Source organism: Xenopus tropicalis, chromosome 4 (genome assembly GCF_000004195.4).
Source record: "Xenopus tropicalis strain Nigerian chromosome 4, UCB_Xtro_10.0, whole genome shotgun sequence".
Taxonomy (NCBI): Eukaryota; Metazoa; Chordata; class Amphibia; order Anura; family Pipidae; genus Xenopus; species Xenopus tropicalis.
The window spans coordinates 47,173,902-47,187,370 of NC_030680.2; the positions used below are offsets into that span (position 1 = coordinate 47,173,902).

The 13,469-nt window shown below is 43.4% G+C and overlaps 1 protein-coding gene across 4 annotated transcripts in view; it reads left to right on the forward strand.

The window, feature by feature from the left end:
* prmt7 (protein arginine methyltransferase 7) overlaps positions 1–13,469 on the forward strand; it is a 95,132-nt gene that overhangs the window by 53,003 nt on the left and 28,660 nt on the right. For all 4 annotated transcript variants that reach the window (XM_031900119.1, XM_031900120.1, XM_018093070.2 and 1 more), the window contains 1 exon segment: positions 1,844–1,891. In XM_031900119.1, the coding sequence (XP_031755979.1) occupies positions 1,844–1,891 (48 nt within the window).

Here is a 13,469-nt window from a genome sequence, read left to right on the forward strand (position 1 = left end):
TAAGGCAATGAGCACATGGAAAGAGAAGGAGAATGAAAAGAAAAAGAGAATAAAAAAAAGGGGGAGGGAGGAAAGTAAAAAAGAGGAGTAAGTATGAAAACATGAAATCATAACTATTTACAGTAAAGAACGATGTTATAGCGGCTGGGACCTTTTGATTTGGCGAAACAGGGGGTATCTCTTGTTATATTGTAGTTAGCAATATGACTCTATGATTAGGCTCTAATAGCCATAAACAGCTGAGGGTCATTTTTATGCAGTAGCCAGGGCATACGATTTTGTCGTAGGCTTCCATGTCATTCTGTAACATATATGAAAGTTTTTCATTGGTGGCTATGCAGATTATCTTTGTTTTCAATGGGAGTCCTGCTTTTTTCCAGTTGCTAGCAATGATCAGTCTGGCAGCCATTAGTATGTGTTGGCTCAGCCTGTGTCCTGAGTTTGTAAGTCGTGGTGGCTTTTTTCCCAGTAGCAGAGTTAGTGGGTCTTTGGGGAACTGTGTGTGGAATATTCTTGACAACATATGAATTACTGAGTCCCAGAATTTCGAGGCGATGTCACAGTTCCACCATATATGTAGCATGGTTCCTAATTCTGGGAATCCTCTGTAGCACTGCGGGTTACAGGTTGGGTAGAGTTTGTTCAGTCTGTACGGGACTAGATACGTTCTGTGGAGGATTTTGATGGAGGTTTCCCTCACTGTTACACAAGTGCTTCCTTTGTTAGCTGTTTCGCTACATTGGGCCCATTGCTTTGTTGTGAGGGTGGTGTTGAGGTCCCTCTCCCATTTTAGCATACTGTTGAGTTTTTTACTGTTTAGTGGTGGTTGGTTGATCAGTTTATATATCAGGCTGAGGGTTCCTGGTTGTAGTGAGGCTTGTTGGCAGATTGTTTCGAGTCCTGTGGAACTTATAGTGTTAAGGTCTCCCAGTTTAGCCTGTTGTTGTATAAAGTGCGCTAGCAGTGAAGCTCTGTATTTTTCCTGTGGGGGAGGTTGGAATTTGTCCATTATTTGTACCGTGGTTAATGGTTTGTTGTGCGTAGTTAGGGAGTGTAGGCTGGTTACTCCTGAGTTGGTCCACCATGCGATGCTAATACATTTTTAACTGATAATGCAGCAACAGTATATTAGCTGTAGGCAATGCAGACTGCAGTGTCTTATTAACAATAATATCAGTGTTGTTAGATTAAATTTATTAATGACCATTGGAAGTTTTATGGAATATTGTACAGTATTTTATACACAGCTGTGACACTCCTGTTGTACTATATTGGCCCAAATAGTAAGCTTTACTGGAATTTGCTGTGTCACAATGCCACAATCTTTGTAACTGTGTAGTTTATTAATTGCAGTGTTTGTGCCCCCCGTCTGTCCTATGAATGCAGTATAGAAATGTGCAGTGCTGCCCTACTTCAAGTTATATAATTAAAAATATGTATACATATCACACGCTTACTGTACTGTATGACCTAACGGTCACACTGCAACTTCTGTATTGTATACTCTATTCATACATCTGCTGTAAGTATCCTACATGTTGAACTAAACCACTTTTAATTTAATATTTTGTCATTTTCTGTACCAAACCTAGAGGATTAACTAAGACCTGTAACCTTACTTACTCATGCAACAGAACCTAATCTTGGTTCACATAGCCTTTTGTTCAGTTTAAGCAGCTATTAAACAGGTTATTATAACATTGACTGTACAGAGTTAAGTAGGTTTTGAGTAATGCATCTCACAGAAGTTGTTTCTGGTGGCTCAGCTAGGCCCAACAATATTTCTTAAAGAGGAGTTACTAGAATCCACTGTCTAATTTTGACTTTTTCCTTATGTTAACAGATATACACTTTGGAGTCTTCTTCCATATCTCAGCATCTTATGGAAAAGGTCAGTGGGATATGGTTATTTATTGTATTCAAAATAATAAAGAGAATACGGTTGCACCTTCCACTTGGATATATCTCAAGTCTAATTATATTCCCCCATAAAGGGATCTCAAATCAAGTGAGGATGGAAGGAGAATGTGCATCAGGAGTAACAGACCAAAATATACACAGAAAAAGAGAGCACCATAAAGGTGATCTCAAAAGACTCCAGTTAGGTGCACCATTCCCTCCCCCTTATACCAGGTGAATCAGTACCAAAGAATGAAATAAAACTTAACTTTTAATAATAAACTACTAAAAATACTAATGGGTTCTTCCCTTGAGGTTAAAATTAGTTAAAAAACACAGAGGGTGAAATCTGAACCTTATGGTTCCTGGAGGTTTTTTTTAAATGGGGGGTTGATCTGTTCATTGGCAAGGGGTGTGGGGACAAGGAGATTCGGCACTATATTCTTCTAAATAGCAGACAATACAAGTGATTGCACGCGTTCCTCTATGGCTTAATTAGTTTAAACTATTCGCGCCGTTACTCGTCTGAGACGAGCGGGACACCTCAGTGCAGCTTTATCTACATTATTAGTTAGATTAATTGCGCCGTGACTCGTCTGAGACGAGCAAAACATTTTTTATTTTTACCTCTCCCGCACTGTGCTTTTCACTGTAGCAGGAATGGGCTTTACTGAGCAGGGGCGATTCTAGACATATCGCCGCCTGAGGCGGCTCCTGGATGCCGCCCCCCCGCTCCCCAGCGCTTACCTTTTGAGCGCAGGAGCGGGTCCGGGGGCGGTGAGATCGCTAGTGCAGAGAGCGCAATTGCGCTCTCTGCACTAGAAGAGCCGAATTTCCGGTTTAAAAATCGGCTTTTTGCCGCCCCTGGTAACTGGGGAGCTTCTGCCGCCTGAGGCGAGTTTCTCAACTCGCCTAATGGTAGAAGCGCCCCTGTTACTGAGGCACGGGGAGAAACTTGATACATTTGTTACGAAGCCTCTGGGACAATTGCAACACACGCCGTGTGGGTGAAAAAGCCTTAGGCAAAGAAATACTTTAGTTGCTAACCAAAAAGGATACATTTGTAACATTCGCTCGTCATACAGATGACAAGCTTGAGTTTTACTACTGCAGCACTTTGAATGTGAAACAAATTGACCCTTTTCTCTCCTTGTCCCCACACCCCTTGCCAATGAACAGATCAACCCCCCATTTAAAAAAAACCTCCAGGAACCATAAGGTTCAGATTTCACCCTCTGTGTTTAACTAATTTTAACCTCAAGGGAAGAACCCATTAGTATTTTTAGTAGTTTATTATTAAAAGTTAAGTTTTATTTCATTCTTTGGTACTGATTCATCTGGTATAAGGGGGAGGGAATGGTGCACCTAACTGGAGTCTTTTGAGATCACCTTTATGGTGCTCTCTTTTTCTGTGGTTATTTATTGTAGTTTGTAAAGAGAATAATATGTACCCTTTATTATTATTATTATTATTATTATTATTATTATTATTATTATTGACAATTTTTTTTATAAAGCGCCAACATATTCCGCAGCGCTGTACAATGAGTGGGTTTTATACTTTGGACATACAGAGTAAAGGTGGCCATACACCTTCAGATCCGCTTGCTTGAATAAATTTTTTAACCTGCCCAATACATATCTGGCCGATTTCAGGCCAGATGTCGGTTGGGCAGGCCCCTCGTTAGTCCACCTAAACGGGCCCATTAGTCCTTAGACCGATATCGGGAGCTAGAATCGGCCCATGTATGGCCAACATATAAAGCAATCAATAACCGATACAAGAGGTGAAGAGAGCCCTGCCCAAAAGAGCTTACAATCTTTATTGTAAAATATAATAAAATATAAATTATATAATAATGTGTATGTACACAAAAATACGTGCAAACTAAAACTTTTTCTTGTGCGTGGTTTAGTAAGTTATTGACAAAATGCTACTGCACAAGGCAGAAGACATAAATCATGGTATAAAGGTAAAGTTCAGATAAAAAGGAGAAGGAAAGGCTAATAAAAAGTTAATCTCAAGATGCAGGCATACCTTCAGTTGTCTCATTAGTGCTCTTAAGTCTCCCAATATTTCACCTGTTCAGATGATCAGAAGCCAAACAGGAAGAAAAAATGCTGAGCTGTGTAAAGAAAGTTCCCATAATGCCTCACTCCTGCACAGACACCCAGACCAAATGAACATGCTCAGTTAGACTATGAGTCAGCTTCCTGCTGATTGGCTCAGATCCACATTCCTAAGGTGGGGGGAGTGAGTTCTTAGCATTCTTGAGGAAGGGGGGGGGGCAGGAGAGAGGAGACAGCACAGAGCTGCCTGTCTCTGGCACATGAATTACAGACACAAGAAATCTTTTCACTCATTTATATGAGTGCTTATGGCTGTATTTACATAGACCTTTTTGAAGCTTACTTAGTTTTTACCTTTCTTTCTCCATTAATACAACAGTATAGTTTTCTATCACTATAATGCTGTGAGGTTTTATGACAGTATTACACCTGAGGTTGTAGATCCATGTAAGATTAATGGAGATATAAAACAGTGCAATAAACTATTATTTTCTTTCTGTATGCAAATAATTAGCTGAGCTGAGTGCTGGTCTTACTTATATATAGGTGATACAATGGGGACAGCAGCATCTGATGGAGGGAGGCATGCATCATTTGCTTTTCTTTTTACTTTCTGTGGCTGGAGATAGCAAGGATTGTGAGCTGCTATATGGTTTATTATTGCATCCAGCTGGTTTTGACCATTATGATGTTACCTACACAAATGAAAAGAGCAACGACCAGTGACTAAGGGGCTCAGTGTATACAACGAAAATGCTGTTGGCCCTTTATGGAATATGTATTGGTGGGCAAATCATGTATATATCATCTTGTTTGTTGATCTTGCTGATCTTATCATATAAGCACAGCTTTAGAGAGGGCATCAAATACCAAGACAGCTGTACTTGAAAAATAAATGGGTCCTTAAGCACACAGAAATAATCTGCAGAGCTGAGATCACAATTAAATTAACTTCTCAAAAAACAGAGACGTGTGGGGAACAGATCAGCATTATATAAGCCTTATATAATGCTGATCTGTTCCCCACACGTCTCTGTTTTTTGTTTATTTGTGTCACTATGGTTACCTGCACTAGTTTTTGGCGCTCTTTTCCTTGGAGGGGTATTTCTAGGGGGTGGGTGAGTTTGGTCTTTTGGTTTGTCCCTGAGGAAGAGTACAGTTGGTACTCAAAACGTTGGATCTTTTTTGAATAAACTTTTTCACTTTTTTGAACCACCATAGGGTGTGCTCCACTCTTCTTTGTATATATAGATATATAGATATAATTAGACAGCCAGTTGGTGCGGTGCACACCACTAACAATGATTATACCTGGGTGCAAGATCAAATATAGCACAATAAGACAAAGTGTCAGCACTCACAGGATTTAAATTGTTTGAAAAAAGATACATTATTTTACAAAATATGAAAAAGGAACATTACAGACCTCAACGTTTCAGTCCCCCACAGGGACTTTCGTCAGGAGGCAGAGAAAAGACAGTACAAACATCTCCCACTCTCATGACCTTTAACCCTTTTAGTGCCACAGGACGTAGAATCTACGTCCTGGGTACCAAAGTACCTAAGTGCCACAGGACGTAGATTCTACGACCTGCTGCACTTCCGGATTTGGGAGAGGAGGAGCGGCTTTTAAAGGAGAAGGAAAGTAAAAAAATGATATTAATATATTTGGAAAGGGCACCAGCCCCTGTCATGAATCGCTACATTACAAAGTTACCTGCTGCTTTTGGATCGGCGCACCATCCCTAAGAAGATTTGCCCGTGTTTGTTGTTTGGCACCGACATTTTCAAAACCCTTGACGTCACTTCCCCCTTCGCCTGATCTTACTGCGCATGCGCAGCTTCGTGACCCCTTCGACGTAACGCTCGTCATATTGGCGCGCTCGTTTGTCAGGTCTCGTCTTGCCATAGTTGCACTGAGTAAGTTTGGGGAAAGAAGGGTTTGAAGCACCCAGATTTTTATGGGGATGTGGGACTGTGGCTGTGGGATGGCTGGGGATGGCTGGTGGCTGTGGGATGGCTGGTGGCTGTGCGATAGTGGGACTGTGGCTGTGGGATAGTGGGAGTGTGGGAAGGCTGGGCATGTGGAACTGTGGGATAGTGGGAGTGTGGGAAGGCTGGGGATGTGGGACTGTGGCTGTGGGATAGTGGGAGTGTGGGAAGGCTGGCGATGTGGGGCTGTGGGATAGTGGGAGTGTGGGAAGGCTGGGGATGTGGGACTGTGGCTGTGGGATAGTGGGAGTGTGGGAAGGCTGGGGATGTGGGACTGTGGCTGTGGGATAGTGGGAGTGTGGGAAGGCTGGGGATGTGGGGCTGTGGGATAGTGGGAGTGTGGGAGTGTGGGAAGGCTGGGGATGTGGGACTGTGGCTGTGGGATAGTGGGAGTGTGGTAAGACTGGGGATGTGGGACTGTGGCTGTGGGATAGTGGGAGTGTGGTAAGACTGGGGATGTGGGACTGTGGCTATGGGATGGCTGTGCGATAGTGGGACTGTGGCTGTGGGATAGTGGGAGTGTGGTAAGACTGGGGATGTGGGACTGTGGCTGTGGGATGGCTGTGCGATAGTGGGACTGTGGCTGTGGGATAGTGGGGATGTGGGACTGTGGCTGTGGGATAGTGGGAAGGCTGGGGATGTGGGACTGTGGCTGTGGGATGGCTGGTGGCTGTGGGATGGCTGTGCGATAGTTGGACTGTGGCTGTGGGATAGTGGGACTGGCTGTGGGATGAGGGACTGTGGCTGTAGGATGGCTGGTATAGTAGGGAGAGATGGTGCCTATAGTAGCAGTGGGGGATAATAGCCTCTGGGAATGGACTGGGGCTGTGGGATAGCAGGTATAGTAGGGAGAGATGGTGCCTATAGTAGCAGTGGGATAATAGCCTCTGGGAAGGGACTGTGGCTGTGGGATAGCAGGTATAGTAGGGAGAGATGGTGCCTATAGTAGCAGTGGGGGGATAATAGCCTCTGGGAAGGGACTGTGGCTGTGGGATAGCAGGTATTGTAGGGAGAGATGGTGCCTATAGTAGCAGTGGGGGGATAATAGCCTCTGGGAAGGGACTGGGGCTGTGGGATAGCAGGTATAGTAGGGAGAGATGGTGCCTATAGTAGCAGTGGGGGGATAATAGCCTCTGGGAAGGGACTGGGGCTGTGGGATAGTAGGTATAGTAGGGAGAGATGGTGCCTATAGTAGCAGTGGGATAATAGCCTCTGGGAAGGGACTGGGGCTGTGGGATAGCAGGTATAGTAGTGAGAGATGGTGCCTATAGTAGCAGTGGGATAATAGCCTCTAGGAAGGGACTGGGGCTGTGGGATAGCAGGTATAGTAGGGAGAGATGGTGCCTATAGTAGCAGTGGGATAATAGCCTCTGGGAAGGGACTGGGGCTGTGGGATAGCAGGTATAGTAGGGAGAGATGGTGCCTATAGTAGCAGTGGGATAATAGCCTCTGGGAAGGGACTGGGGCTGTGGGATAGCAGGTATAGTAGTGAGAGATGGTGCCTATAGTAGCAGTGGGATAATAGCCTCTGGGAAGGGACTGGGGCTGTGGGATAGCAGGTATAGTAGGGAGAGATGGTGCCTATAGTAGCAGTGGGGGGATAATAGCCTCTGGGAAGGGACTGGGGCTGTGGGATAGCAGGTAGCAGCTTTCTGCTCTATCCAGCTCGATTTCAGCACAGCAAATGCAGCCAGAGGCACTGTGCAGGACTAGAAAAAACACAGGAGCATTCCGATTGGACAGTAGAGTGAAGTGGGCGGGGCTAAGGGGGGTCAAACATTTCTTCAGAGACTGCAGATCTTGAAAGGAAAAAAAAAAAAAAAACAGAGCTCTCTGCTGCGCACTGAGCATGTCTGTGTCCTGGACAATCTGTGTTCAGTGAGACAGGAAGCTGCACAGGCTTAGAGCAGGTACTGCATTTACTGACAAGACTTTTCCATGTCAGAGCCAGATTAAGCAACAGCACGGTGAGTTCAGGAAATATGTTAAGGACTGTGTTAAGGCTAAGTTATTGAGCTCATGTTGTTTTTAGACTTTCCTTGTCCTTTAAAGCCACTTCTTCGCTCCCCGCTCGTTCCCCAGCCTCTAGACAACAGTCAGAGGGGGGAACGAGTGGCAATCGCCCAGGGGCCCCTTAAGAAAAGCCAGGCACGTGCAATCCGTGCCTGGCTTTCACGATCTCCTTCTCCCTTTCTCTGCTCCCCCCCTCTGCTCGCCCCCCTGCTTCCTGCCACTCCTACTCACTGCCGGACTGCTGCCTGTGTGTCTCCCTGCAGATCCACGATCTACTGCAGAAGTGCCAAATACACACAAAAACACACATACACACACATAATACACTAATACACACTTATACTCACACTTACACACAAACACATACATTTTAGGGGAGTTGGGGGGATTTCAAACATTCACAGCACTTACACTTACACATCATTACTTGCACACTCGCACACATGCACACAAAACACATTTTACCTAATGTACACACACACTTATGTAATTTTGTAATTTTTTTTTTTATCGCATCGTTTTTATTCTTGCCTGAAAAAAATGTTTTATTGCCATTGCGGATAGCATATTCGCTAACCACACTGCACAATACCTTTTGTGTATTATTTTGGTGTTTCTACTACATTTTCTGTGATTTTGGTGCATTTTTAGGTATTTTATTGCATTTTTAGCCATTTTATTGCATTTTCAGTTATGCATAGTTGTTGTACGCTTGACTTTGTCTGTAAAACTTATTTGCCCAAGCCAAAATACTCAAACTGTTATTCTGACCGCAGATATTATTAGGCAAAAAAAAAAACGATTTTAGTGATTTTTTTTTTTTATTTTTATCAATTTTATTGCATTTCACATTGTTCTTTATTACTTGTCTTTGCACATGGATATTTTGTCTGCTGTATTTCAATTTGACATCCTGTGTACCCCACATAGTTTGGTAAATCTATGCATATTGGCATCAAACTGTTCAGTAGACCCCTGGCATTCATACTTAGAGTGTTTTATGTTGGTACGTTACTAAATGTGGGGTACATAATGGGGCAACATGCAAGCTTTGTGCCGATTTTCAGAAATGTCACGTAAACCGTTTGTGTAGTTTGGTAGTTTGCAGTAGAAAGTTTTATTTACCCATTTTTGTTTTGTCAGAATGTGTACTTTCGGAAAATATATGGTTTTCTAGGGTCTTCGTACTGTTAGGGGGTCTTATGCCACATAATACACACACCGGGTGCAAAAATTGCATGAGCCGGAGTGTCTTATGTGAAAATTCATATGCACTATTTTTATTTGGGTGCCCCTGTACGGCACGTAGTTTGGCCAATATATGCATATAGGGCATCAAACTGTTCAGTAGACCCCTGGCGTTCATATTTAGAAAGTTTTATGTTGATACATTACAAAATGTGGGGGTACATAATGAGGTAAAATGCAAGCTTTGTGACGATTTTCAGAAATGCCATAAAAACCGTTCTGTTTAGCATAGCTTTGTAGTTTGGTAGTTTGCAGTAGAAAGTTGTATTTACCCATTTTTGTTTTGTCAGAATGTGTACTTTCAGAAAATATATGGTTTTCTAGGGTCTTCGTATTGTTAGGGGGTCTTATGGCACATAATGCACATGCCGGTAGCTTATATTGCAGCGTATACACTTTGTATGCACTAACTTCCTTTTGGGGTCTCTAAATGCCATATACAGTGCTGATGCTATGCACAATGGGCATCAAACTGTTCAGCGGACCCTTGGCTTTCATATTTAGGGTGTGTTCTTTTGGTACCTAATGTTATGTGGGAGATAAGGTGCTTGAAAGTGGAGAAATCTGAAGCCTCTCTAATTTGCCGCAGAGGGGAAAAAATTCCTTCCTGACTCCAAGATGGCAATCGGACCAGTCCCTGGATCAACTTGTACTAAGAGCTATCTCCCATAACCCTGTATTCCCTCACTTGCTAAGAATCCATCCAGCCCCTTCTTAAAGTTATATAATGTATCAGCCAGTACGACTGATTCAGGGAGGGAATTCCAGAACTTCACAGCTCTCACTGTAAATTATCCTTTCCGAATATTTAAATGGAACCTCCCTTCTTCTAAACGGAGTGGGTGCCCTCGTGTCCATTGGAAGGACCTACTGGTAAATAAAACATTAGAAAGGTTATTATATGATCCCTTTATATATTTATACATAGTTATCATGTCACCTCTTAAGCACCTCTTAAGCGCCTCTTCTCCAGTGTAAACAGACCCAACTTGGCCAGTCTTTCTTCTTCATAACTGAGACTTTCCATACCCTTTACCAGCTTAGTTGCCCTTCTCTGGACCCTCTCTAACTCAATAATGTCCCGTTTGAGCACTGGAGACCAAAACTGAACAGCATATTCTAGATGGGGCCTTACCAGTGCAATATACCTTAGCTTAGAAAGCAGTCGTTTGTGGGGAACGGTATCAAATGCTTTGGCAAAATCCAAATAGATTATATCTACTGCATCCCCACTGTCCAGCTTCTTACTTACCTCATCATAAAAAGCAATTAAATTGGTCTGACATGACCTGTCCTTCATAAAGCCATGCTGATTACTGCTCATAATGCCATTCTCCACTACATAATTTTGAATGTGATCCCTTAACAAGCCTTCAAATAACTTGCCCACCACGGATGTCAAACTTACAGGCCTATAATTGCCAGACTGAGATCTTACTCCCTTTTTAAATATGGGAATGACATTCGCCGCCTTCCAATCCCTAGGTACCATACCTGATGAATGAGAGTCTGAGAATATCAGAAACAAGGGCCACTGCAATTCTGCCCCTAGCTCTCTCAGTACCCGAGGGTGTATTCCATCTGGCCCAGGTGCCTTGTTTACATTTATTGTGTGTAACCCTTTAAGCACCATATCCTGTGCCAACCACTGTGTAGTTGGAGCTGAGGCAACAGTGCAGCTATTGGGTGGGACTTGGCCCACTGGCTCCTCTACTGTATGTGTGAGTTGTAGTTCCACAATAGATTAGTCATGCATAGAGAGAAAAATGAGAGCCCAAGAGGGGAGTTGCAAGTATAATAGAAAGAGCCAAGCAGGAAAAAGTCAGATGAAAGGAGCAAGAGAGCAGGAGATAGGGAACAGGGGAGGAAGCAGAAGTTGTGCGTGCCACTTGCGCAGGGAGCATGCAAGCCCAATTGCCTGGTGTCTTTTGACATTCCCTGGATCAAATCCGGCCACCGCTTCAGAAGGGGCAGTGGTAGGTGTGCGCACCAAAGCGCACCAAGTCTCCATGCCGTTGCTAGGCAAAGCAAACCAAATTTGCCGGTTAGGAACTAAGCATAAAGTTTAATAGATATGCCCCATACAACAGTACACAGTACACATCACCCCTCTCAAGACATCCAGACATCTTCCCACTGTGACTACAGGGAATGGAGGAGCAATCATCACAGTTTACGATTGAGGTAGACACCACCAGGGACTTTGGCTTTACTACAGGCGACGCAGACCGCATATTATTCACTGAAACACCTCTCGACCTGAATGTAAGTAGACCAGTTATAAACGTATATAATGAACTATTGGATCTTAAGAATAAGGAAGTGGATCTGCAGCTCCACGGGGTGTACCTATCGAATTATCATCGCCAAAGGCTGATCCCCAGAGTGTTTTGTATTAGCAGTATCTACCCTAGAAAAAGAAAAAGACGATTCACAAGGCATGGGGGAAGTAAACACAAACCCAAAGGGCAAACCCCCCAGGGGGAGGAAAATGTAATCTTTAACCTTAGTCAACACATGCTTACACCTGGGGAACAATCTCTTTTATCTAAAGGGCTCTCCTTTATACCCTGCCAGGGCCCCAATAGCTTTGACCTACTGGTGGATGCGTATAAATTTCAAAGAAAGCTCAAACTAAAAGAGCATTTTTGGTATACCCACATTGATGGGCTACTCTAAATTCAGAGCCCAAAGTAATTTTGAACCACCTAATACCCCACCCTCAGTATGCACCTTTGGCAAAGTAATCTCCAAAGAGATTTCTGCATCCATTCATACTTAAAACTTCTCCATATATTTTAGCCCTAGAACGACAGGCTATAAAATCCCTAAAGGATGACACTAATCTTGTCAAACGGCCAGCAGATAAGGGAGGGGCAATTGTTTTGTTGGATTATAGTTACTATAAACATGAAATTTTATCACAACTAAGTGATGAACATACTTACCATAAGCTTCCAAGTGACCCTACAAAACAGTTCAAACTAGAACTGGATAATCTCCTCACGATGGGGTTTCATGCGGGCTGGTTAGGTCAGGATGTATACCAATACCTAAGTTCAGAATTTCCACGAACTCCAATTATTTACACATTGCCCAAAATTTAAAAATCAATGTCCGCCCCCCCAGGCAGACCTATCATTTCAGCAGTAGGTTCACTCTATCAACCCATTGCATGCTTTATGGATTCTTTCCTGCAACCACTGGTCAAAACAATGCCATCATACACACAAGATTCCACGCATATCATTAAAATACTAAGAGATTTAGATCCTATCTCTCAAGAAAGCTTACTGGTAACTATGGATGTTAAAAGCCTATACACCGTAATTCCCCATCACCTTGGGCTAAGGGCATGCAGGATGGCACTAGAGGGATGCCCAGATAAACTAATACCCACAGAATTCCTGTTGGAACGTTTGAAACTAGTTCTCACTCGCAACTACTTTGAAAGGTAAATTTTCTATTGGTTTTACAACTCGCAACTACTTTGGATTTGAAAACACATTCTTCTTACAGCTGACTGGTACGGCAATGGGCAGTGCATTAGCTCCATCATATGCCAACCTGTTCATGTTGGAGTTCGAACAGAACTACATTAAACCATTAGCAGGATCCCACTTACTGCTATACCAGCGCTACTCTGACGATCTCTTACTACTATGGCATGGTGACAGAGATTCTCTTTTGGCCTTTCACAAAGCACTTGAAGAACTAGATTCCCCTATAAAACGCACCATGACATCTGACTCAGACGTCATTGACTTCCTTGATCTCCAGATTTTCAGAACACGGGACAAACTGGGCACACGCTTATTTCACAAACCTACAGATAGGAACACAATTTTACACGCAGCCAGTTTTCATCCACCAGCTACCATCAGGGGGATCCCATACTCTTAGTTCTTACGGATCATCAGAAATAACAGTGACCCGGCGACCGCACAAGATCAACTACAGGAGGCCTTTGAGAGATTCCTACGCAGGGGTTACAGTGAACAGACCCTTTTTGATCAACTTACCAAAGCCCTTGGATACAGACAGGAGGATTTATTGTAATCTTGTCCTGCGGCAGCCCCCAAAGAACCTCCTCTAGTGTTTACCACTTCATACAGCTCAGCGGCCAATAAGGTCAAATCATAAACAACAATTGGTCTATGGTAAAAATGGACGAATCTCTTTCTCTTCACCAAACTCCCCGTCCTGTGTTTGGCTATAGGCGCAATAGGAGTTTCAGAGACCTACTA